The sequence below is a fragment of the Bos mutus genome, chromosome 9 (assembly GCF_027580195.1).
Source record: "Bos mutus isolate GX-2022 chromosome 9, NWIPB_WYAK_1.1, whole genome shotgun sequence".
Taxonomy (NCBI): Eukaryota; Metazoa; Chordata; class Mammalia; order Artiodactyla; family Bovidae; genus Bos; species Bos mutus.
The window spans coordinates 73,190,930-73,212,342 of NC_091625.1; the positions used below are offsets into that span (position 1 = coordinate 73,190,930).

The 21,413-nt window shown below is 36.5% G+C and overlaps 1 protein-coding gene across 4 annotated transcripts in view; it reads left to right on the forward strand.

Annotated features, from left to right (window-relative positions):
- MYB (MYB proto-oncogene, transcription factor) overlaps positions 1–21,413 on the forward strand; it is a 35,526-nt gene that overhangs the window by 3,236 nt on the left and 10,877 nt on the right. For 3 of the 4 annotated variants that reach the window (XM_005899106.3, XM_070376718.1, XM_070376717.1), the window contains exons 2-15: positions 1,381–1,498; positions 3,205–3,276; positions 4,791–4,883; positions 5,123–5,343; positions 7,029–7,263; positions 8,498–8,578; positions 9,021–9,125; positions 10,426–10,680; positions 11,594–11,956; positions 13,433–13,575; positions 14,600–14,714; positions 14,806–14,931; positions 15,805–15,915; positions 19,243–19,350. In XM_005899106.3, the coding sequence (XP_005899168.1) occupies positions 1,381–1,498; positions 3,205–3,276; positions 4,791–4,883; positions 5,123–5,343; positions 7,029–7,263; positions 8,498–8,578; positions 9,021–9,125; positions 10,426–10,680; positions 11,594–11,956; positions 13,433–13,575; positions 14,600–14,714; positions 14,806–14,931; positions 15,805–15,915; positions 19,243–19,350 (2,146 nt within the window). The remainder of the gene's footprint in view (positions 1–1,380; positions 1,499–3,204; positions 3,277–4,790; positions 4,884–5,122; positions 5,344–7,028; positions 7,264–8,497; positions 8,579–9,020; positions 9,126–10,425; positions 10,681–11,593; positions 11,957–13,432; positions 13,576–14,599; positions 14,715–14,805; positions 14,932–15,804; positions 15,916–19,242; positions 19,351–21,413) is intronic. The other variant, XM_005899109.3, reaches the window with a different exon arrangement.

Here is a 21,413-nt window from a genome sequence, read left to right on the forward strand (position 1 = left end):
TTTTGTGTGATGGCGTTTTAAATTTGGATCACATCCTGCTTGCTCACCATGAATCCTGAACCTTCGCGTTGTTTCCCAGAATAATAGTTTTAAACTATAAGAACCTCAAATTCAGGATTTGGGGGAAGTAATTTTGCTGGTTTGTAAGGGATGGGTAATATATACTTGTAAGTTGCTTCTGGAAGACCAGATATGAATATACATTTTATTTTTTAGAATAATGATTTGCATTATGATATTACTTTATATAATTATTTTTATTGTTCTTAATTTGATGGAATTCTCAATATTGCAATGATAAATTTTTAGTAACTCTTTAAAGATAGTATAATTTTTCCTTGTAACTTAAGTTTTATATAAGTAAAATAATAACTAAAAGTAAACTGGCTGTAAAAGGACTCATATCTATTATAGGGATACATTCATCATTATATGATTAATAAATATTAAGTATAGAGTTAGTTCAAAAGACATCAAAATTTATAGTTTTGGTCAAGTAGGTAAAAGGAAAAGTTCTTTTGAAAACAGTAATGAGTTCCTTTTAAACTCATCTGGGGAAATCCCTCAGTTTTGAATTAGGTACATTTTAAGATCTTTCAAATACCATTCAGTCTGAGGTAGAAAAAACATGAGTAAGTAAGATTCTGACTACCATGTGGCCTAAATTATTCACTTGGTTACTCTGGAAACTGAGGATTGTAAACATGGCCACAAGTTGGATCGACCTGGTCTGGAGTTTTTAACTGTTTGATATAAATGTTATTTACAGTGCAGTTTGATCACTTGATCCCTTATCCTTTCTCAGGTTTTTAAATCCTTTCCCTGTTAGATTCTCTTAATCTTCTAATCTTTAAGAGATGACTATAATTGTATTGTTGGGTGTATTACTTCTTGAATTTTTTCCTCCTAATAAAACACCAGCCCCATGAAGATAACGCAATTGAGTTGTTTATTGTATTTGGGAAATATTATTTAAACCATGTGACGTATGCCAAAGATTTTGAGTGTACTTATATAAAGGATGTGGGCTCTCGTTCTTTTTATTGTCTTTAACATTAAGTTTTAAACCTAAACCTTCATTGGTTGGAAGGTTGCCAATTGTGTAATTTGTCACTGGTCTAACATTAACAGCAGGTTTAAACATGCAGTGCAATAGAAAGTGCCAGGTCCTTTGCCGTATCTGTGGATACCAAAAACAGCAAAACTCGTTTACAATCCCAGAGCAACAAAGTGCCAAAAACACTCTTGTTGTGCAACTTTTCCAAGTTTTATCTTTGTAACCTTTGAAGAGATTGTTGAGGAGTTTTGGTGTGAGTTTTGCTTGCTGTAGTTTGGATCCTCTTGTTTCAGTCCACATCTGCCCACTTTTTATTTCTGCAGCATCTACAGTAGTGACGAGGATGATGAAGACATTGAGATGTGTGACCATGATTATGATGGATTGCTTCCCAAGTCTGGAAAGCGTCACTTGGGGAAAACTAGGTGGACCAGGGAAGAGGTAACTAATTATGTAATCAAAACATGAGGAAAAAGCATGGAGTGCTTCCATTTGTGAAAAACAAAATTTCAGCTAAACTACAGGTGTTCAAACCTATTAGCAGGCTCTCTGATTTCTTACCCTAGCCTGCCTGTGCAGTGTGCTTACCCCTCACCACTCCCCTACATGGACACTGTACCATCCTTTTTCAAACTTTTTGCAGCTGTTTGAATGTTCTTGTCTTCTCACTTTATTGTTTTTTCCTCTGCCTATTCTGTTCTTGTCATTTTACTCCACAACTACTTCTTCATCACTTGTGAGACATTGCTTCTTCTGTGACGCTGTCCCTGGTTTCCCTAGACACGTTGGATGCATCCTCCAACCACTGGGGACACGTTCGTATTTATTGTTCCTGTAACATATATGCCTCTGCCTGTAGACTGTGAGTCTGCTGAGGGCAGGGCTAAATATCTATTCATTTTTGTGTTCCTGAACCCAGAATTGATCGCCACAAAGTGGAATATTAATAAATGTTCCCTGAACCAATGAATGAATTGCTATTTCCAAAAACAAAACAAAAGAATAAAGCAACACCCATAAAACTTGTTGTAACAGGTTCATTTAACATTCTTGGCATATAATGTTACACAGAGAAATATACCTGGGTGTCTGTTCTGAAAGTGTTAGTTGCTCAGTCTGCTCTGAGAGCATTCAGAATGGATGGAGATGTGTCTGCTTCTCACCTCTCTTTTTCTGCGAGCTTATCAAAAGCTTGATCTTTGTAGGAATGGAAAAATGCTTAGGGGGCAAAATTATTAATGTAAGAGAAAAGTTGCTTTTTTCTTTAAAGTCCTCAAAATTTGCAACTGATTGTAGACGATTTCGTGTTAGAATAAATAATATTGACCCTTGTTCAGTTTCATTCTGCCCTCCTTTACTTAAACCAGATCTCTCATTGACAGGCAGGCAGGATTTCCAATGAGGTCCATGGGAAATGTATATTTTACCTGTGGAACTTGTGCACATGGATTATTCTTAGAGATTCAGAAGTTCTGATGGTAACCCTGGTTTCCTAATTCCTGTGTCTGTGTTGTACCATGGGAGTCACATCATGTGTGAAAGTTACCTTGGCAGCAACATGGGGGTTCTCTTTTGCTTGAATATGTTTAGAAAAACAGTTGTGAACTGAAAGATTTCACCCTGATGTTTAGTGTCTTCTGTGTTCTAATAAATTTGGTCTCATTTAAATTGTGACTATATTGATACAAAAACTAAATGATTTTCTTACATCATACCTTCAAGTTTAATTAAGAAAAGTGATCCTCCACTTTTTTAAATGAAGATATTGAACTTAGTAAATATTAGAGTAGAACTTGAACTGTTTCTTATTGAGATCCTGTCTAATGCCATAATTCAATGTCTATTAAATCAAACAGTGGAGTTCATATTTTTCCCATGAAGTAGAACTTTTAAAAGTCACCAAGTGTTAAACATTTTGTATCAGACATTATGCTAAATGTTTTGCATAATTAACTCATATAATTCTCAAATAATCCTGTTGACAGACACTATCATTCCCATTGTACAGATGACAATATTAAGGCCCAGAAAAGCTAAATGATGTACCCAAGCTTATATAACTCATCAGTAGTTGAATCAAGATTCAAACTCTGATCTGAGTTTACAGTAAATGACTAATATCCTAGGATTACCTTTAAATATCTTAGGATGAAAAACTAAAGAAGCTGGTGGAACAGAATGGAACAGATGACTGGAAAGTTATTGCTAATTATCTCCCGGTAAGTTAGTAATTTTTTCTTTCTGTAAAAGGAAATCCTCTCCCAAAGATTTAAATAAGATATCCTAGGAGATGATATTAAAACATTACACATGTGCTTTTATGTAAGAAGTAAGGGAGAAATGCCTATCCATAACTTATATTTCTATTGTAATGCATATAATTAAATTTCTAAAGATATTATTAATGGATTTTTTATAGCATATCTTAAATGCTTCCTTCTTTATCTTTTCATTTTTAGGATAATATATATTAGCAATTTGATTAAATTTGTTGTATGGTGGATGACTAAACTCATGATATTTCCCCCAAGTCTGCTTTTCTTCAATTTCATATCTTTTCAATAGCCATAATTTTGGTATCCTGGTTTAAAACTTTGGAGCTCCTTTAGACTTACCCGCCCCCCACCCCCACCCCATCCCCTACACAAAGCCAGGATTAAGGAATCTGGGATGCCTTTGTTCATTCTCCTCACTGTTTTACATGTTTGGCCCCTTTCCTCTTCTCTGGACAACTGCATTGCCTTCATAACTGGTTTTCCAGCTTGTAGCTTTTCACTTTCTCACATGTCCTAGACACCATTGGTAGATGGAGCTTCATAAAATGCAGCTTTACCTTACATCTCAAAACTAGCGACAGTGACTTCAAGTCTCACACATTAAGTAAACTGCCTAGACCTGGCACATGGAGCTCTTCCATATGCCTCGACTTAATAGCTCCAGTTCTGTTTCCTGCTTCCTCTCTGTAAGCAGGTTTGGTTGAATTCACTTCTGCTTTCCCTCCTGAGAACTTGTGTCCCTGGTGATGCCACCTCTTAAAATGTTGCATCCATCCTTCACAGTCTATGCCAAGACCTTTTCCAGACTATTTCTAAGGAAACATAATTTCTCCTTCTCAGGAGACACTCCTTTTTTCCACCCCAATATCATTTTGCTGTGGTCTCTTCTTGCCTATGAATCAAATTTCACCTTCTTAGTTAACTATATGTTTGTCTTTTACTACTTACATGATTATAAGCTCTTATAAAATAGGGCCCATTTTTTTTTCATCTTTGTTTTTTCTGCAATATTAACACTTTAGTCCTAAATTGAAGCACATCTCTTAGCGTGAATGAGAATCAAACTTATGTCATTTAGAGTGGTCCAACATCAACATAAAGGTCCAACATCAATATAAAATCTCTAAGAAGTCTTAATCCATATGGGTACTTCCAAAGCAACACACTGAGATTAAGGTTAAGTTAAATTGACAGCCAAGTATGCTGTATGACGATCCTTTAGATCACGTAGAAGAACTGTTTCCCTCAGGATGGAGAACTTCTAATTTTAGATACAACTTTGATGTATTCTTTTGTATGTTCTTTAGCTATAAGAAATGGGCTTTCCAAACATGCCCTAAAATGTTCTTGAATGTTTTCATGGTATATTGCCCACATGTGATTTATATGACAACAGTATTCATGTGTTATCACATCATGTCTTATGTGACAGTGCTTGCTTCATCTTATTTGCCTAGAATCGAACAGATGTCCAGTGCCAGCACCGATGGCAGAAAGTACTAAACCCTGAGCTCATCAAGGGTCCTTGGACCAAAGAGGAAGATCAGAGAGTAAGTTCTTTATTCGTTGGTGTGAATCACAATTACGAATAGCCCCCAATATTGTTGAATATTTCCCAGCTTGAAGAAACAGGTAAAGTATACAAACAGGAAGTTGAGGTCTCTATTCCCATATTTCCCATGAATGAAAGAAGATTTTTAGAAATTTTCTAAAGATAACATGAAGAATGATTACACTGACTCATTACATAACATTAAAACATAGGTTATTTTTGTGTGTTTATCTGAAGGTGATAGAGCTTGTACAGAAATACGGTCCGAAACGTTGGTCTGTTATTGCCAAGCACTTAAAGGGGAGAATTGGAAAACAATGTAGGGAGAGGTGGCATAACCACTTGAATCCAGAAGTTAAGAAAACCTCCTGGACAGAAGAGGAAGACAGAATTATTTACCAGGCACACAAGAGACTGGGGAACAGATGGGCAGAAATCGCAAAGCTACTGCCTGGACGGTAATAATATGTCAAAAAATATATTGATTGGGAAGAATGAGGGAACGGGTATGGAACATTCTGTTTTAAAATGTATGGTGAGTGAATTACATTTTGTTGTGGTGTATGTTTCATTAGATAAACCAGATCCATAGCTTTTAAAACTGGAAGAGACTTTAGAGGTTATCTGGTTCAGGACTTCCAGAATCTACCCAATGGTGAGCTTGAGCCAACTTTCTCAGCCTCAATTGCCCCATTTGCAAAACAGGTTATAACCCACTTCTCAGGGCCAATGTTAGTACCAAATAAAATATATCGGAGCACTCTGTAAACTTCAAAACTCTAAACATGTAGAAGGAAACCAAGGATTAATAGTTTGGTATGAGTTCATACAGCTAGTTGTGACCAGAAGGAGTTCAGGTACCATTTTCCTGATACCATGTTCATTTCATTATACCACTTGGCTTAATTTTTTTCTTTTGAATAAAGAAAGGCTGTATCTCTAGAATTATCATACTTCTTCCAGGTTTTTAAATAATGTTGTTGTTATGCTTTCTTTTTCATGAACAAGGCATGAAAATGACCTCATTTTGAGGGATATCTTTGGAAGCTCATTTTTGTCCCACTTTCACCATTTAAACAGTTTATAACAGATGTTTAATTGGGGAGATACTATTTATTATAAATCTTCATAAAAATATCATAAGATAGGAAATAGTTTAAATACTTTTATTCTTCAGCTTCATGACCCAAAGTGGAGAAAGAGTCGTTTCAAAGAAGGCCGTGCTTCTGATGGTCTATTCAGTATTCCCTTGTGATGTTCTGAAGCATTTCCTCTCTCTTGGTCCAGAATAAGCTCAGAGAATTCAAGAGGTTGATAAAGGGAGGCCTTTTCTCCCATATGGTCTGAGAGGATATGTTGTTGATTCTTTTAAAGTTTTAAGGGGCGATTGAACTTCCTCTTTCTTTAGCATGCATTCCCCCACCCCCACAGAAATAGTAAAAGAGAGGCTTAAAACGGTTTTGTTCTTTTTTTTTGAATTGAGAAACTGTTTTCCTGAGAATTGAAAAACTTTAGTAAAAATGCTTTGCAGTTTAAAAATATATAGGAAGTTAGCCTCTTTCCTTTCTGGATGCCATTTTACATTTTCATCTCTGCCCGCTTTGGAACAGTTTTAGGTGGTTTCTGAAATGTGGGAGGATTTTTTACTCAAAATCTCTAGCTAGTACTGTTCTAGATAAAGAGTAGACATTGAGGCAGCAGCAACATCATTATTGCTCACCAAACTTCAGTGAGTGCCTATTGTGATGTGTATGTCAGTCCACAACTCAAAGGAGTAATCTTCTAGAACAACCAGGACTTTAAGTTGTATTAGAGTCTTGTACCACAGTCAGAATAAACATTGTATTGAAATTGTATTGTATTGAAAATACACTTAACAAGGAAAGACAAATGTCTAAAAGATTTCAAAATTTGTATAAAACTATATAATTTCCATATTATGTAATTTAGAGAAATCTATGGATTTTTAATTAGTTGATTGGGGTAGCATGCTTTTAAGGACGTAGAGAAGACAGAAGCGAAAAAAAACACTAGTACTGGACCGAAAGAAAAGTCTCTGTTAGAAATAGTTTTCTGTCAATTAACTGTAATCTGAGTTGAAATTGTTGTTTGTAAAATGAATATGTGATATATTTCTGTGCAGAACTGATAATGCTATCAAGAACCACTGGAATTCTACAATGCGTCGTAAGGTCGAGCAGGAAGGTTATCTGCAGGAGTCTTCTAAAGCCAGCCAGCCACCAGTGACCACAAGCTTTCAGAAGAACAGCCATTTGATGGGCTTTACGCATGCTCCACCTTCAGCTCAACTCCCTCCAGCTGGCCAACCCTCCGTTAACAGTGACTATCCCTATTACCACATTTCTGAAGCACAAAACGTAAGTTGTTCCTGAGCATTCAGTTTAATGAAAGAGATGGTTATTTTATTACTAGTTCCAGGTAATAATGATAATTTCTAGTGAATACTTAGTTTTCACAGACATGATCATGATCAACTGAGAAGGGTAGGTGGTGTTATCCCTAATATGAATCCAGAAATGAGGATGTTAAGTGATTTGTCCAGGGTTACACAGCTCATAGAGATTGTCCAGACTAGAATCCAGGTTGTTTGGTTTTAACTTGCTGCTTCAAATCTAATTTGAAGTTAGCTTTTGAATGTAAATTTACTTAACAAGGTATTGCTGAAGAAGAATGAGGGCATGGAGGTGCAGTTGTATCTAGTACTTTTCTCTGCCAAAATAAAAAGTGAATGTAATATTACATTTACAGGGAAATAGTTTGACACTGAAATTTAACAGGTGATTGTAAGTTCAGCTCTGGTAGTGATCTAGCTGAAAGGTCTTAATTTATTCATTCACTAAGTAAGTGTTTGCCTTCTTACTGAGAAACAAGAGCAGTTTTATGACTGACATCTGATGTTTTTTATCCTCCTTTGAATCAGTGTGATTCTTTCTTCATTTCTTGATATTTATATTTATGGAAAGAAATTTTCACAATGGATTAGAAAAGAATAAAGAGAAAAAAAATCAAGATTGCAAGATTTGAATCTTAAAATTAACAATAATAAATGATGAAATTTATCCAAGAATTCAGAGCTCATAAGCAAATTCTATGCAAAACATACTCCCAAGTAGTTTTTACTTTCTCTGTCTATTCTGTAAATTTGACTGCAGACTTTCCTAAAAAGTCTTAGATGAATGAACTATCCTAAGAGCTGCTGTACTCTTTACTAAAAAAACTCATAATAATTCACAGAAAAATATTTTTATTTATAAACAGCTAGTGCCAGCTGTTTTTGGCATCAAAACTTCGTTCATACACTCATGAATGTGTTTCAGATTATATTTTTCTTTCTAGTTTTCTCTAAGGAATACTTCCTGTCATAATGAATGAGCATTTAAATTTTTTTTCACTACGTTGCTTTAATATTATTAAATGTTTGGCTAAAATTTCAAATTAGAATTGGATTTTATTTATTTTGCTTTGTGAATTTTATCAGAAAAGTGCTTTTTTTTTCCTTAGTCTTAGAGTGAAACTTGAGGAAGCCAACAAGTCCCCTGAAGCATGTGTAACCATGAATGACTCGGCCTTTGTTTTGCATTTTTGATGTAGGTCTCCAGTCACGTCCCATATCCTGTAGCATTACATGTAAATATAGTCAATGTCCCTCAGCCAGCTGCTGCAGCTATTCAGGTAAGTCCACTGTAAAGATCATTTCATAAAGAAGCTCATTAGTTGCTCAAGGCACAGCTCTGGTTCTTTCATCCAAACACTTATTTCCACCTGATCCATTGAAGTTAAAAAAATGGGGGACAGTGAAAAAATGGGCGGAGTTCTGGCCAGCAGTCTCCACTTCCGGATTGAATTAGCACGGGACTCTCTGGTTCTCGGATGTTGAAAGTTGAAACAACCCCTCTGTCAGCATCTCCTTGAGCCTCACGTTTCACATCCCTCCCTTATGTCTGGGATAACATTCACAGAGATTTCTGTAGTGGCCAGATTCGGTTGGCGTTGGTTCCATGCCAGGGTTCTTTGGGTTCTGTGTGGTCTCTTGTGAACCACAGGCCATGACCATTGTATTTACAGCTACCAACCAGGCCTTTGTGTTTTCTTCTTGCTTAACTTTTCATTTCAGAGACACTATAATGATGAAGACCCTGAGAAAGAAAAGCGAATAAAGGAGTTAGAGTTGCTTCTAATGTCAACTGAGAACGAACTCAAAGGACAGCAGGCACTTCCAGTAAGCTGTCACTGCGTGCTTGATCCAAGCGGTGGATAATGGCTTGACCCCAGTGTTCTTCTATATCTTTTCCGTTATCTTCTAACAATCACACTAATCAAGACTCCATATATCCACTAACAATGTTTAAACACTAGAGGTTGCTTGTAATAAAATGCAATTGGTATCACAGTGTGTGTTGACTAACTTGGAAGTCGTCCTTTTGTGTTGCCATAGAACCTCAATATCCATCTATGAGTCTCTTCCTCAATTTTTTTTTCTTCAGAAGGACTATAATCAATTTAGTGAGTAGCAGAGAAAAAACTGAAAATTTGCAATTTTTTTTTACAAAGCTGTGTGTCTGGTGCCTATTCATTGAATTTTTTTCTATTACTTTTCTTAAGCTAGATTTTCATATTTATCATTTCAAACATAATTTAATGTATGCCCAGTATATCCATGTAAAAATTATATATATATCAAATCTCTCCATAAATAAGTGACCCTCTTTTGTTTGCATGCACAAAAGCCGTGTGGACCATTATTGAATTTTGACATCTTTTCTAGTGACTGGACGACAAACTGGGAAAGCAGCTTGTACTTTGTAACATATGTAGTTAACCAACAAAGAGAATAAAAGATACGATACCCAGTAGGTATCCTCAGGAGTAGATTTCTTTTTGGTTAAATAATAAAATGATTATGTGCCTTTGATAGTTCGACCACTTTTTAACTTTAGTTAATGTTTTGCAATTTCTCCTGTTGCGTGGTCATGCTGAAAGGAGACTTCTGTTAATTTGCTCTTCTGCTTTTGTAACCACGTTGATTTGGCAGCTCTTTACTGCATCAGTGCAATCTGTAGCATTAAAAAGGAATAGAAGACACAAGAATATACACAGATAAAAGAAACTCTAACTTTTGAATCTTCCAGCCCTTGTGTAGGTTAGGGTGAGAATAACAGCCCACTTAATTCACAATAAACATTTATGGTCCTTTTGGAAATTATGTTCAAGTAGATCTTTAAGACATTCCATGTGAGAGTTGTTCCTTGTAACAGAGTTCCTCTGTTTGCAGTTTTAACAAAATGATGGCAGTGAAGGTCATCCATAGATGACAGGCTATATACCACTACTAAAAAGTGGGGTCTTGCATTGATAAAAGGAAACATCTTGACAACTGTTTCATAGGCGCAAGTTCTGGATGATGCAATGGCTTTTATCTTTCCTCTAACAGCATCTGATACCTTATGCAACTTCATTGCTAAGTTCCTTCTCCCTTTCTTCTCCCTGCTCTTTCTTTATTCCCCCACCCCCCTCCTTAGACACAGAACCACACATGCAGCTACCCCGGGTGGCACAGCACCACCATTGCCGACCACACCAGACCTCATGGAGACAGTGCACCTGTTTCCTGTTTGGAAGAGCACCACTCCACTCCATCTCTGCCCGCGGATCCCGGCTCCCTACCTGAAGAAAGTGCCTCTCCTGCCAGGTGCATGATCTTCCACCAAAGCACCATCCTGGACAATGTTAAGAACCTCTTAGAATTTGCAGAAACACTTCAATTTATAGATTCTGTAAGTAGAATTTTTAAGGCAAGTTAACGTTTTGGGAAGAGGAATTAGGAAACCCACTTCTCAAATCGTGGCCATTTTCTGTAGTGAATATTGTATTATTAGCATATAGTAATGTAAACATATAAGTGTGACTTTAGTTTTCGTGTGTTTCTTCAATATCTGATTTCTTAGGCTACCCACATAAAAGGTAGCTTTTCACACATTTCCTTCAAAATGCATATTTATAAAAATAGTAGAGTCAATGACCTTTAAGTAGAGCTTGGGCTATAGGAATATTTGGATTATTTTAAACCTTTTTTTTTTAACTTTGTTTATTCCTTTGTGTTTTCCCAGAACTGTGCTTTGCTTTTGGATAGCTCATTAAGAATTATGTTAAGAAATACTTAGAACTTAAAGCAGTCTTCCAATGTATTTGAAGTGGTAATAAGTTCATTGGCGGACATGGCTTTCTCCACAAACATTGATTATTGATTGCTGGTCCCAACTAGTTCACTGACACAAACCATCTCCGGTGAAACAAACTTGAATTCAGCATCAGAAAAGCTGACAATTCATTTTCTTTGTTTCCCAGTTGATTAAAAAGCATTTATTGCATCCCCATCAGACAGAGGATGAACATTGCCAAGATGTGCCAGCCAAGAGCTTTTCTTTTTGCTTTGAACTGCATGCAAATGATAGAGTACTGGGAGCTTCCTGCAGCTCCCAGGAGGGCCAGCCTCGAGGCAGGATGGGAGACACACCGTGCCCTGTGCCAGAATAACTGTTTCAGTCTCCAGGCTGTTTCACAGGAAGTCTAGCAAGGGGGCCAGGTGTTTTCTTTGCATTCAGCATCTTTCTCAGTGCTGTGTTACAGGTGATGGCACACACCATGCACACACTGTCTCAAAGTTCTGTGCCTCCCACATTGTTTCAGGATGCTTCATCGTGGGGTGATCTCAGCAGTTTTGAATTCTTTGAAGAAGCAGATTTTTCACCTAGCCAACACGATGCAGGCAAAGCCCTCCAGCTTCAGCAGAGAGAGGGCAGTGTGAATAGACCTGCAGGAGAGCCTAGCACGAGGGCGAACAGACGCAAGTTGAGTGAGGGTTCACTTGACCTGCCCAAGCCCTTCCCTCCTGTGAGGCTCAGCACAATTCCACGGGTCATCCTTCGAAAAAAGCGGGGCCAGGCCAGCCCCGTAGCCACCGGACACTCTAGTTCCTTGATACTTGCTGACGTCAGCAGTTCAACTCCCAAGCGTTCCCCTGTCAAAAGCCTACCATTCTCCCCCTCGCAGGTAGAGCGCAATTTTTGCACAGCTGTTACTAATTTTCAACAGACACCTGAGCCTTAATAATCTAGAAACTAATCCTTTGGAACAAATGACTAATTACTGTTGTCTTCACTGATTTCGTTCCATTGTTGCCTCTAGCTATTGCTAAGTCATACTGCCTCCGAGAGTTTAGGCTGTCTGTAGACTGACTGATGATTTTGTCATAATCTCTCTCTGACCTTCTGGTGATTTGAAGGATGGTTAGTTGCATGGGATGTGCATTTATTTCCTTCCACACTGGAGTTTAACATTTCTATTTCTTCCTTGTCTCCCATCCCTTCCCTCCCTTTAAAAACTTTAACAGATTTTCTATCTCTTTGTTCACTTATTATTACATGATTCACTGACCCAGGGGAGAAGGGGACCAAATGTTTAGATAACATTTGAAGTGCAACTAGACAATTTAAAGGTTCCAATCCATCTTTAAGTGAAAAAATTTTGGAAGAAAATGAGGAACAAATGCTTAAGAAAAATAACGTACGTTTTAATTTCACTTTCTCAACATTGGCTCTTCTGAGTCATGCCATAAGATTTTATTAGCACTTTTTTTTTTTTGCCAATGAATGTTCTTACTTCATATAGATTTTTAAGGCATAGAAATTATCATTCTTATCAAAGATTTGTTCCTTAATTATGTAAACATTTGAAGTTAATTTGGCACTTTAAAACATTTTTCCAGTTATGTCTGTTGAGTCTGTTTTAAGAACAACTCTAAGTGTGAGCAAATGATATGCCCACTAAAAAACCAATCTTATTTTTCACTTGTATTTTCCAAATTCTGTTCTGGAGTATATTAGTTCTGTAAGACTTTTATGATATTCCAGAAAAATACCTCAATATACAAGTATATAAGTTTGGGAAACACTGAATTGAACAAAATTAAGGCAGTTTCTTTACTGCAGGATCTCTCAAAGTTTTAAATACACTAATGTGCATTGTGAATTTCCAAGAGATTGAAATATGTTTTCCAAATTTGTTTTACCTTGAAACCATTTGAGGAACACCTATTACTTTCCCAGAACATCAGTGTTTTGAGAGATACAGGTTATTACTCAAGAATTTTCCACATAATGTCAATTTTATACAATGATGTTTCCTAGATGACTAAAGAGAAAAAAAAGTATGAAAGAAAAACAATGATTACTTTCCAAAAGATGTCACTTCCACACTTTTAACATTAATAAAAAGTGCATCTCATTCTTTTAATGACAGGTGTCATTTATTGAGAATGTTTTCTTAGGATTTTGCAAGTTTTTTTTGGAAATCATATTCCAAATCTTGGGTGCAAAATTGAAATAAAACACTGTGTGCTTGTTAACATCATTATTTCATATAGTGGGTCAGTAAAACATACCTATTTGTTAACATCAATTTTTAAATTGGGCTGAGTAAAGAATCACTGTTTAACTCAAGTATTTTTTTCTTTCTTCTCATATTTAGTTCTTAAATACTTCCAATAACCATGAAAACTTAGACTTGGAAATGCCTTCTTTAACTTCCACCCCACTAAATGGTCACAAATTGACTGTTACAACTCCATTTCATAGAGACCAGACTGTGAAAATTCAAAAGGAAAATACTATGTAAGTCCTTGTTTCAAGAAAAAAATTATTTATTTTATTTACTTATAGTTAATTAATAGAAAATAGTCCCCAAGTGTCTGATCTACTTATATGTGTATAATTTTACTGATCCACTTTTATGTACATAATCATGTGTATTTCCACATTGAATATGTCTGTCCTGGGCCTGTTAGAGCTACCTAGAGGTGGAAGTGGGGGAGAATAAACTATCTTTTGTAGTTCACTTCACAATTTCCTATATATCTAGAGGAAGGTTTAACATAACTTTTCCATTCAGTTTTTCTGTTTGTTCAGTAAGTCTTTTTCATTGAAAACAAGATTTTCAACATCCTTTCCTCTCTAATTATAAACTTTGGAATACGAATAAGTATGGTTCTTTACTTAGTTTATATTTTTAAATCTTATTTTTTCTTTCTGAAATTTATCTATCGATTGGACCTGTTTTGCCATCCCCAGGAAAAGTATATGATTAAAAGCCAAGGAATGATTAAGCTATTTTTTATATTCAATAAAAGCTTAACCAATTCAAAAAAAATGCCAGAGAACATCAATATGAATTGTAATAAGCCTTTTAAAAATGCAATTTTATTATTTCTTATACCATAAATACATTTTAAAAACAGTTTTAAAAACCTTTTAGTTTTCAGAGGTTAGCATGTTTTCTGTTGTGGATAGATAAAAGATAATAGATAAACTTGATTTGTAAATGACATCAGATCTTCATAATGCTTGTGTTCATTTTAAAGGCTTAGAGTCACTACATGTATTTTCAGAATGGTTAAAGAAAGATGAGAACTATTTTAATGCTCTTAGTTTTGGGGTATGGTAGTTTGAAATATTTGGAAATACACGATAGACATATTATCTTTTCCTTAATAATACATACCTGATCCATCAGCATACCCTATTCTATATCAGTAAGAGTTTATTGTATTTAGTAGAAGAATATTACATTTAATAGGTAGAGAAACATAAGGGACATATGATCTTTCATATTGAACCAATTCTTGTTTTCTTTTTAAAGCTTCAGAACTCCAGCTATCAAAAGGTCAATTCTAGAAAGCTCTCCAAGAACTCCTACACCATTCAAACATGCACTCACAGCTCAAGAAATTAAATATGGTCCCCTGAAGATGCTAGTAAGTTCTAGTAAATTTCTTGGGTTTAGTTGGTGTATTAATACAGATAGAAAATTTCCTCTAATGCAAATGTACCCAATTTTTCCTTCAGCCTCAGACACCATCTCATCTAGTAGAAGACCTACAGGATGTGATCAAACAGGAATCTGATGAATCTGGGATTGTTGCTGAATTTCAAGAAAATGGACAACCTTTACTGAAGAAGATTAAACAAGAGGTAAACATGGGATCCTTTGAAAAGAACAACGCTGCTGCCTTTGTTCCTTGTGGGCAGCTTGATTGTCTGACGTGGGCACTGTGTAATACCATGTTTCATACAATATTTTCATACAAGATGCTGTTAAGAGATACAGCCAGGCTTGGCAGCATATGCATGCCACCTTGTAATTGGGAAGCCAGGCCACTTCTATTTCCTTCCTGTTTGAACAGAGAAGATGCTAAAAAGTATAGAGGAAAGAGAAGGAAGCAGCTTTGTATTGTACTTTTTAAAATTACTGATACAAACATGGATAGATGACTGACTGATACATAGATGTTTAATTGTTGGATATCATGGAGAAATGAAACTAATAAAATAACGGTTTCTTTAATTCATGGTGTAAAAGAAAGGAAATCTAACTTGCCAAGATCAAAGTTTTAGCTTGGTGTCAAGAAGCATTTCCAGCAGCTTAGATACCGGGCCTTTTGAATTTATTTTCATATCAGGATAAGAGGTTGAGAGATTGGCCAGAGACTGACTTTTTCTTCAGCTTTACTGAGATATAATTGACAAATAAAATGATAAGACATTTAAAGTATACAATGTGATGTGTTGATATACATGTACTTTGTGAAAGGTTTCTTCCCCATTGAATTAGTTAACATACATCTATTACCTCACATAGTTACCTTTTTTCCAGTGATAACATTTAATTAAGTTCTACTCTTAGCAAATGTCAACTATACAATATTGTATTATCAGCTATACTCACCACCTTACGCATTAGATCCTCAGACTTTATTCATCTTAGGGAAATTGACTCTTGAATGTAACTGTTTCTTGGGAAGTTCTAGCTCTAGAAACAACAAAGCACTTCCTGTTTGCTTTTAGGTGGAATCTCCAACTGATAAAGCAGGAAACTTCTTCTGCTCAAACCACTGGGAAGGGGATAGTCTGAACACTCAGCTGTTCACACAGGCATCACCTGTGGCAGACATGCCAGTAAGTACACGCCCGTGTTATAAGATGTTGGTGGCTCACAGAATTCTGTGTGTGGCATGTGGGGCCATTGTGGTTTTGGCACTCTTTTGTGCATCATACTTCTCAATATTCTCTCACATGATTATTTTCTTATGATCATTAATGTTGAATATATGGTGAGATTTTGTTCATGTGTTGGAAATTGATTCTGTTCTGCTGCAGACTTGCTTGTTGTTTATTCACTCATGAGTTGAGAGTCCTGGCCACTTAAAAAATCTACGGCATGGAAATACATATTTTCATGAAAACAATGCTGATTTTTACATTATCTTTTAATTTACTTATTTTTCTTCTAAAAGTAGTACAAGTTTCTCCTACTATCTGAAAGTAGAGCATTCCTGTGAAACCTTTGGTGGTGGTTCAGTCACAAAGTCATGTCTGACTCTGGTGACCATATGGACTTTAGTCCTCCAGGCTCCTCTATCTATGGGATTTCCCAGCCAAGAATACTGGAGTGGGTGGCCATTTCCTTCTCCAAGGGATCTTCCCAACCCAGGGACTGAACCCAGGTCTCCTGCATGGCATGCGGATTCTTTACCACTGAGCCACCATAAAGCAAAGAAGTAGTTTACCTTAGGACTTATCTTACTAACAGGTGCAAAAAATAAATCGAATTTTAGAAAACAAAACAAAGAAACAAATAGAAACAGACTCACAGATACAGAGTACAAGCTAGTGGTTGCCAGAGGGAAAAGGGGTGGGGAAAAGGATGAAATAGGTGAAGAGGTTTAAGAGGTACAGACTCCCAGTTATAAATATTACAGGGATAAAATGTATAGTACCTGGAGAATCCCATGGACAGAGGAACCTGGTGGGCTATAGTCCACGGGGTCACTAAGAGTTGGACATGACTGAGTGACTAACACTTTCATTTTTCACTTTCAATGTGTAGCACAAGAAAGATAGTATTTTATAATAACTGTGTATGATGTATAATGTATAAAAATATCTAGTGTTATACATGTTGTACATCAGAAACTAATATAATATTTTAAAGCAACTATGCTTCAGTAAAAAAATGAATAAAAATAAATAAATTGAGATGAAGATGCTCGTACCAGTTCTAAACTGTAGCACTTGGTGCTGAGATGCTGAGTGTACTGCCTGGGGAAGGAGCTTGGTGGTGCCACTCTAACTACTCAGGGTATGTGCTGCCTTTATAATAGTTGGCTGCAAAACAAAAGCAAAAATTCTCTTTGGATTTCTATTGGTTAGCCGTTCATGAAAATAACTACTAATGTAGGATTTTAATGAAAGTGAAGTGGTGTGAAGTGAACTTTTGAATAGCAGGGGATACCTCTATTTCCTCCTTGGTAAATTGTCTCCTGTTTGGTTTTATGTAGCATCTGAGTATGTGCATGCATGCTCAGTCCTGTCCTACTCTTTGTATGTAGTAAACGCCCTTTATCATACACAATGTTGCATTGCTTTGGTTACAACCATTTTTTATTTTATTCTATTTTTTAACCATTTTTTAAAACAGATTATTTTTCAGAGCAGTCTTAAGTTAGTAGCAAAGTTGAACAAAAGATACAGAGATTTTCCATGTATCCTCACCCTCACATATGCACAGCCTCTCCCTTAGCAACATCACCCACCAGGGAGTTACATTTGTTACAACTGATGAGCCCACATTGACACATAGTCACCCTAAACCCATAGTTTACCTTAGAGTTCACTCTTGGTGTCATACATTCTATGTATTTGGACAAATTTATACTGACGTTTCGGAGAAGGCAATGGCACCCGACTCCAGTACTCTTGCCTGGAAAATCCCATGGACAGAGGAGCCTGGTGGGCTGCAGTCCATGGGGTCGCTAAGGGTCGGACATGACTGAGCAACTTCACTTTCACTTTTCACTTTCATGCACTGGAGAAGGAAATGGCAACCCACTCCAGTATTCTTGCCTGGAGAATCCCATGGATAGAAGAACCTGGCAGGCTACAGTCCATAGGGTCGCACAGAATTGGACACGACTGAAATGACGGAGAAGGCGATGGCACTCCACTCCAGTACTTTTGCCTGGAAAACCCCATGGACGGAGGAGCCTGGTGGGCTGCAGTCCATGGGGTCGCTAAGAGTCGGACACGACTGAGCGACTTCCCTTTCACTTTTCACTTTCATGCATTGGAGAAGGAAATGGCAACCCACTCCAGCGTTCTTGCCTGGAGAATCCCGGGGACGGGGTAGCCTGCTGGGCTTCTGTCTGTGGGCTTTCATCTATGGGATCGCACAGAGTTGGACACGACTGAAATGACTTAGCAGCAGCAGCAGCAGCATACTGACGTTTATTCACCATTATAGTATAATAGAACGTAGTTTCACAGCCCTGAAGGTCCTCCATGTTCTGTCTAGTTATCCTTCCCTCCCCCTCAGCTCTGGCACCCACTGGTCTTTTTAGTCTACAGTTTTGCATCTTGCATAATATTATATAATTGGAATCATACAGTATGAAGCTTCCTGACTAGCTTCTTTCATTTAGTAATATGCTCTTAAATGTTTTCTGTGTCTTTTCATAGCTTGGTAGTTGTTGTTTTGTTTTCCTTTTTTGTTTTCCTCTTAGTTAACCATTATTTTAAAAGTTTGTAATTTGTGAATGATTACCCTTTTCTCTTATGAAGAATCAGAGGTAATAGCAATTGCTAATATTTTTTCAGTGTGTACAAAGTGGTGATTAATATTCTCAGAGCTTTAGATGCATTAACTCAGATATCTAACCCTGACAAGTACCCTACAAGGTTGGTAACATTGTCATTTCCATTATACTAGTAGGGAAACTGAGGCATGAGGAGGCTTAGTCACTTGTTCAAAATTGTATAGCCTATAAGTATTGGTTCTGGGTTAGAACTTTGGTTCTAAATTCCATTTTTTCACCTTTAAACTATACTACCATTAATCTGTAACTCAAAATGATTTCTTACCATTATATGAAATGAACAGTTCTCTCACCAGAGCTTAGTAAATCTTTCATTTTAAAGATGTGTCTTTATTAACTCATTTAGCAGATGTTCTGCTCATCAATGAGCAGAATGCCCTGCCTCATTCCTGGAACTGTGTGGGACCTCGAAGCTTTTTGTTTTAGTAATGTTTGCCAGTGGGATTAGGGTTAGTGCAGTTGAGTTCTCCATTTAGCTCATTGGGAAGAGAATTTCTGGCAGATACCTGCATTTTTTTTCCTGCTAATGTGTGTCAACTCATAGTAATCTACTCTTTCAAGTGTTAGAATTCTGTCAGTCCCCTTATTATCCTACCTCATTTCAATTTCAAATTATTCTCTTTTCCTTTAGAATATTCTTACAAGTTCCATTTTAATGACGCCAGTATCAGAAGATGAAGACAATGTTCTCAAAGCATTTACAGTACCTAAAAGCAGGTCCCTGGCAAGTCCCTTGCAGGTAATTACTATTCCAGCATTGGTATCTAAAAAGTTATTCACTATAAAACTTTAAAAAACAAACAAACATTTTAGATGTAGTGGAGTGATGCTTTTAAATAATTCCCAATGTCTGAAAGACTCCTAAGACTCCTTGTTGTCACTCATATGAGACTCACTGAAAATTTTTTTATTAGAGCAAGCTTCCAAAGAATGATGAAGTGAAGCATTTCTTACTGTGACTGAGACTAAGATTGTTAATCACATGTAACAGTATCTCTTTCTTCTGCTTTTAAAGGTTTTATTAAATAATTGATACAGTTTACTTTTAGTTTCAAAATTTTTACTTTTTTGTTCCCTCATAAGCCATCAAAGCTCAGACCTTGTTTAGATTTTCAAAGAAGTTTGAAATTAGATAGCTAGAAAAGAATTACAATGTATTTGACTATCAGAATGAGAAAGTCAACTGTCAGTGTTACGTCGCTAATCTCTAGCTGAACATCTGCTCTCGGGTTTTAATATCAAAAGAGATTTCCCTTTTTCTGAAGTAGGTGTATGTTGATGAAATACAACAAATTCCAAATTAATCCTGAACCAAATGTAAATAAGAATGCAAATTTGCTCCCTTAAATTATTTACAGCGGTTCCCAACATTAAATAATACAATACCCAGTCACCTGCAGAGCCCTCCCCTTCATCCCCCCCTTGCCACACTGAGGGAAAAACCATAAACCCTGGAGCATATAGAGAACCTGGATTTGGAAGTGAAAAGTCATATTTGTCCTGTGAGGGAAGGCACCACGTGAGACGGTATGATCTGAAAGAATGTCCTGTTCCTGGATGGGCTTTCTTGTCACTGTGGTAGGCCTGCACTCTCCAAATTATGAGAATCTTAACACTCCCCCCTTGAAAGCATTTGTGATACTTCGCATTATTTTTAAGAAATGCAAATACAGCTGGAAGGGCTGTAGGCACACTTTGTGTCTTAATTCCATCAGATTGCTCTCCTTGTGGCTTCTGTCTGATCCAACTGCTTTGATGAAAGGTGACCACTGACTGGAGTGTGGGCTAGGGAAAGACGGTCCTTGAGGGGATCCAGAGTCTTTCCTGAGTCGATCAGGCCTGGGTAGAAGTGTGAAGAAGTCTCAGAATATGGCACAGAATTGGGAGATGAGGAAAAGAACAAACTCTGCATAAGGGGGGACCCAGAAAGGAGATTAGAAGAATGCAAAGGTCACCCATTACAAAATTTTACCTACAGCTGCTCCTAGATCCAGAATGAAAACGCTTTTTTTGTTTGTTTTTCTTGCTTTCTTCCTCCCTGAATTTTTTGGCCCTGGGTTTCCAGAGGATAAGGATTTGGCTAGTGCTATTAGTGCATTAATTAAGCTGTTTTATGTAATTTTGTAACCTAGGCTAGGATCTGACTTATATTTATAGTAGTAAGAAAAAGTGCATTCTGAGTGCTAAATTGCAACATGTAAATATATTTGGAGACAGTTATCATTATGAAGTTGAAAACCCCTGGTTCTTTCCCTAAAACTAAATGCTAAAGCTTTTGGCCTAACCAGATAGTGTTCAGCAAAACCTAAATCTAAACTTTTATGCAAATATAAAATATATTGAGTCAAACACAGTACAGATATCAAATATGTATTATATAAAAATTTGGCAACAATATCAGTGTTTATAAAAATAGGTTGGCTAATTCTTACCTTAAATGTTTTAATGCTATTGAATTAACAAAATAATCAATATGGAACTTTATTATCATTATATTTTATTTAATGAAAATATTGGGTTGGCCAAAAGGTTTATTCAGGTTTTTCCATAACATATTATAAGCAAACTTCTTGGCCAACCCAATATTCCTCATCCTTGAAGCTCAGTATTAAGTAGTAGCTCTGTTTTTATTAATCTATATTTTCTAGCATATCAAATGAGTCATATTTGGTACTCTTCAGATTCTATCATTGTATACTGAGATTAAGCCACCTACATACATCAAATGGTGAAGGTAACAGTTGTCAACTCCACCCACCTAAAGAATTGACACCACAAGCTGATTTTGGAGTCAGTGCTTTC